Source organism: Chondrus crispus, genomic scaffold (genome assembly GCF_000350225.1).
Source record: "Chondrus crispus Stackhouse genomic scaffold, scaffold_416, whole genome shotgun sequence".
Lineage (NCBI taxonomy): Eukaryota > Rhodophyta > Florideophyceae > Gigartinales > Gigartinaceae > Chondrus > Chondrus crispus.
In genome coordinates this window covers 26,446-31,286 of record NW_005179312.1, presented here as the reverse complement: position 1 = coordinate 31,286, position 4,841 = coordinate 26,446, and the positions used below count along the sequence as shown (strand labels likewise).

General features: G+C 49.3%; 1 protein-coding gene; it reads left to right on the top strand.

The window, feature by feature from the left end:
* The first annotated feature begins 526 nt into the window (after positions 1-526).
* On the top strand, positions 527-683 carry CHC_T00001217001 (hypothetical protein). XM_005718592.1 is given in 2 exon segments: positions 527-670; positions 671-683. The coding sequence occupies 1 exon segment, from the start codon at positions 527-529 to the stop codon at positions 668-670; it is 144 nt and encodes a 47-aa protein (XP_005718649.1). The 3' UTR covers positions 671-683.
* Positions 684-4,841: the final 4,158 nt, after the last annotated feature.

Sequence of the window (4,841 nt, the reverse complement as noted above, 5' to 3'; positions counted from 1 at the left end):
CTTCTCTTCTTCGTCATTTCGATTGAATTATTGTGTGATTTGGGAAGATGTTTGAAATGGGAGAATGTAAAACAGGAAGGGCGGGGAAAGGAATAGTGGATTAATGGTGAAGGAAGCGGATGGTTGATCGTGCCGGAAAAGTTGATCATTAGGTATATGTACAGTTCTGTGTCTGGTTGTCGACCAGCCGACGACGTAATCATTGATTGATACAGTATAGAAAATTAGAATGATATAACCAATTCAGATCGGGGAGCACACATCCATTGCATTACTTTTTAAATCAATTTAAAAACAGGACGTGATCTATCGATCGAGACAATGGAGTGGTACCCATACCATTGGATTGTTGCAAATATAGCGGGAAATATTGCAACAAGAGCAGTAAGAATAGGGTTGGACTCCGAGTGACTGGATGCTTTGCCAACACGAGCCAATGAATTGTACTGTTTGGAAGTAACGATGCCAGCAAATTGTCACGCCCAAATGCAATGGATCCGTTGCTCTACGTGACAGTGCATCGTCAATGCCAATGTCAAAGCATAACATGATGATGGTGATAATGGGCGACTCCGAAAAACATAAATTGTGTACACACAAATTTCTTTGTGTATGTGTGTCGTATTTTGTGCCTTGGCACGGAAATGCATGTGAACAAAAATTTGTGTAAGACACATTTAATGCCAATTCACCCTCAGTGAGGTGTCAGCACGCCGGCGGACGGATTTCGGTACCCCCTTCACGCCCTATCCTATGATACTGACGAAGGAGCCGCCGGCTTGGGGACAAATATCGGGTGCCGGCTCCTCGTCGGAGTCGGCAACATGAGCCATGTAGACGTTGGGCTGCGGGGTTGGACAGCGGCTGATACGACGGAGGGAAAGTGTGGAGGGAGGCCAGATCGAAATAGGAATGAGGTTGCCGAGGGGTGGGATGGGTTGATCGGACAGATCGCAGAGAAATATTTGAGCACATGGTATGATATAGGGTGGTATAGGTGGGTGCGGATGTGCGTTTGTGTCTGTGCACAAACAATTACATCGGGAGGGGAACGAAGAGCAAATCGGCGGTTTGTGTATGCACAAACACCTCCGACTCAATCAAAATCGGCGGATTTGCGCATACACAAAAAGTGTTTTTATGTTTTTCGGAGTCGCCCAATGATCACGCTGGTTGTTTCATTAATGAAACATGATCAATTGATCATTGGAAACAAGTGAAATCGACGTTATGATTAGTGTATGGGAAAACAGTATACCGATACGATGAGTTGCATTAATTATGATTGATGAGAAACATCTTACATAGATTCTTCATTCTGAGATGAAGGATGGATTCATGGTACTTCTTCATAGAAAGATATAATTTGAGATAATGCACTACGTCCTTGTTCTCAAGCTTGTCGTGAACCAGAGCCTTTCATTGAACGTCATCGCCTTGCATTCGTGTGCTGGCAGTGTTAGACTTATTGACTAGACTACAGTAGATATCACACTTCTATGTTATCAATATCAATTCAGGGATTTTGTAGGCTACATTTAGCTATCAATGATAGAGTCCCTTAAGGACGTGCCACATACAATTCTACATGTTTTAGGGTGTAACCGTTTAGACATATCGTCGGTGGCGCAACCTCCCTTTTATGGTAGTGCGCCTACTTTTGTTGTAGAGTCAATAGGACTATAAAGCCAGGTCGAAGACGCTACTCGTCTTCGACCTCAGCACATTCGATCACCTGAACCATCAACCCGACAACCCCGTCCCCTGACCGTGCTCACCAACTGTAGCGGTTCCGAGGCAATAGCCTGCCGCTCTTCCCCTTCCCTTTAAGGTAACCCTATTTACCACCCTTTTACCCTTTACTAAAATCCCCTCCGGACCGCCCCCTTTTCGGTCGGTCTCCCGACAGGCAGTGATATCGGATTTGACGGGTACTAGAATGTAGAATACGCCAACAAACGCCAAAATTCACCCAGCGCCCACCTGCGGAGGCTGACTTGATCCCGAATTGGCTTTTAATTCGTTTCAATCGGCGAGGACCGTCCTTAGTGGGATACCTCACTAGCATGAGCTCAAAGTTGTTTTTGCTCTACTACTAGAGCCTCTGATACTGAAGACGTTGCGCTGATGGCATGCGAGCATGACGTAGACTGCTGTATTCGTCATGAGCATTGCAACCGCAATGCCAGATCATGTGCTACATAGTGACACCCAGGGCAAAAGACGTCTCCAGAAGGGGCCCTCTGGTGCGTAGCTCGCTACATTCGCGATGCAGTATGCCTCCGGTATTGATTCTTTGTGAAATTGAGCTAGGAAGGCTATTTGCTTCAATCACTGTACAAGAATTTCTTTCGCCGGTATAAGACGCAATAGCTTCGGAAACCACGCTCTCAATCTCATTCCTCTTTTCTGCAATGGGTAGTTCATCAACTACTGATATGTGTCCTCGCAGCGAACTTTGGATCGCAGGATTTGGATGGGCGGGGTGGCGCTGGAGGTACGCCATCTCCCTGGCGGCGAGCGAGGCGTTCGCGACGGAGGACATGTACTTCGGGCCGGCCGAGGTGGGCACTTTCGGCTGCAGGTTGAGCACGACGTCCAGGAAGGCGTGCGCGTCGACGACCGTGGACGCTAGATTCGCGGCAGGCGAGGAGCCGTGGACGAGCGAGGGGGGGTGGGCCGCAGCGACTTTTTGGACCGAGGAAAGCGAAGAGAGGACGATGTCGCAGACCATGGCCGAAATTCAATGCAGCTGGAAGGAGAAGATGTCGAACGGCTGGCGCGTGAAGAAGCAGCACCGGCGCGTGAGGATGTGGTCTTTGATCATGACCTTCTGGAAAGTGCCCTTGGAGAACGGGAGCAGGTGGACCATGAGGCGCGGGGAGGGCGGGACGAGGTGCGCGTAGTCGGACTGCAGGCAGATGCGGACGTGGGCGAAGATGTTGTTTTCGTAGAAGAGCATCGATAAAGGCCAGGGAGGGCTCGATGTAGCCACGGCTGGTGACCACCATGAATAGGGTGGTGTTCATGGTGCAGAGGACGGGGATGTCGAGTTGGGGCTGATTGTTGGACGTCAGGGGGAGGGGGAGGGCCGGCGATCCGGGATGAGCGTGACTATCCTGCTTCTCGTTCGCTGGAGGTTTGCGTTTCACTTAAATAGTCTTGGTGATGAATCGATACCCGTGACGATAGTGGGATGTACTCTACTGCAAGAAGACACAGTCCGTGAGGTAGGAACAAAATTTAAAATGCTAGTGAGAAAATTGATTTTAGCGGAACGGAGGGGGCCCCAGACAGGGGGTGGTATTTCGAGATCGCCGAAGTCTCTAGCCCACTTCAACCACTCTTGCTCGTTCTCTTGCGCCGCCCTAGTCATTTAATCGACGCAAACGCACTGAGGAAAACTTTCGCTTCCCAACGATATTGGTCTAGGAGCGTGCTTCCGACTACTTCCCCCGCTGTCAGGGAGAGAAGGTGAAGGAAGCGAGTCGGCTCTCCACGCCTCCGCTAGCAGCATATTTGTGTTTATGAAACCAGTGTGAGTTCGAGATTGTTCGAGATTGTTCGTGAAGGTACATGCATCAGCTTTGCCCCGGGGATCGATGTTGCAAGGCTTCATGTGGACTGCCCCGGCAATGCAGACCATCCTGTAGGCTCGGCGGGCAGAGAGCCGCTTCAACTTTGCACGACCGTATTTCCCATGCTCCAATGCACATGATTTACGTATCCTTGCGTTTGTCTTTGCAATTTAGGTACAACAATGACTGTAGGTAAATGGTGATTTGGTATTAGTCATGCTTGGGGTCCACGGAGGGCAAAGTGCAATGAGGTTGGGAGAGAAGGCGAGTTTACTCCAAGCCAACTTGAAGGAGTACAATCTAGAGACCTTTTCTGTCTGGTTGATGGGCTATCTATGTATAACAGAAGGCCTCAACAGCAGAATGGAAGATTTCGCAAGTGTTCTACAGTGTCAAGGTGCCACTTCCGACAGGTCAAAATTGAATTGCCTTGGTGAGCCATCACATGGCAACGAGACTGTTTAAGTGTTACATTGTTGCAACGAGCTTGGTATGGAACCCTGGATAAGGAAGTCTTTCCCGGAACGCGTTGTTTACTCTTCCTACTCGTGTTGGTCGACAATATTCTAGAAAAGTACTCACAAATCTCAACAGCACATCGTGGACAGTTTCACCCGATCTTTACTTGCTTCTTGTTCTTACAAGTCAAGTACATGTCGAGCTTTTTGCCGACGTGATAAATGAGTCTGGCATGCAGCAACAATTCTGCAGCTCCATGTCTACGGATCTCTTTTTTGGATCGCTCGGATCGTGGGAACAGGTGGAGGAATGAGATCTGGTGCTGCAGAGAATCAGCATGTTTAATCCGCGAGCTGATGATGAGGTTTAATACAGGCTGTAGGATATCCCGACCGTACTGTAGATGTCTACTTTTACCCACAGGCGCGAAGTATGGTGTAACTGCTCATCTCTGTGACCCTGCCTCCATGGGCTCGGCGCTGGTCTCGATTCCGAATGCGACCCTGCCATTCAACTGACAACGATCGCTGCTTTCGAGCGGCACCTGTCATCCTCAACCAAGCTGCTACCAAATCCTCACTCTTGTTGTTTGGGTGAATAGAGAGTACCTGGAAACATATCCACCGCCCGCTGATGTGGAACTCGCTTACATGCGGAGGGTGGCTCGATCGTGCCACAACGCTTCCAACGTGAAAGTGCATCTCAACTCAATTCAACGAGCCTTTCCTTTCGGTTTACGAGGAACACATTGCGTAGCTGCTTGCCCCCGCTTTTCCCAGCTTACCCGCCGCCGTTCCCGTTTGC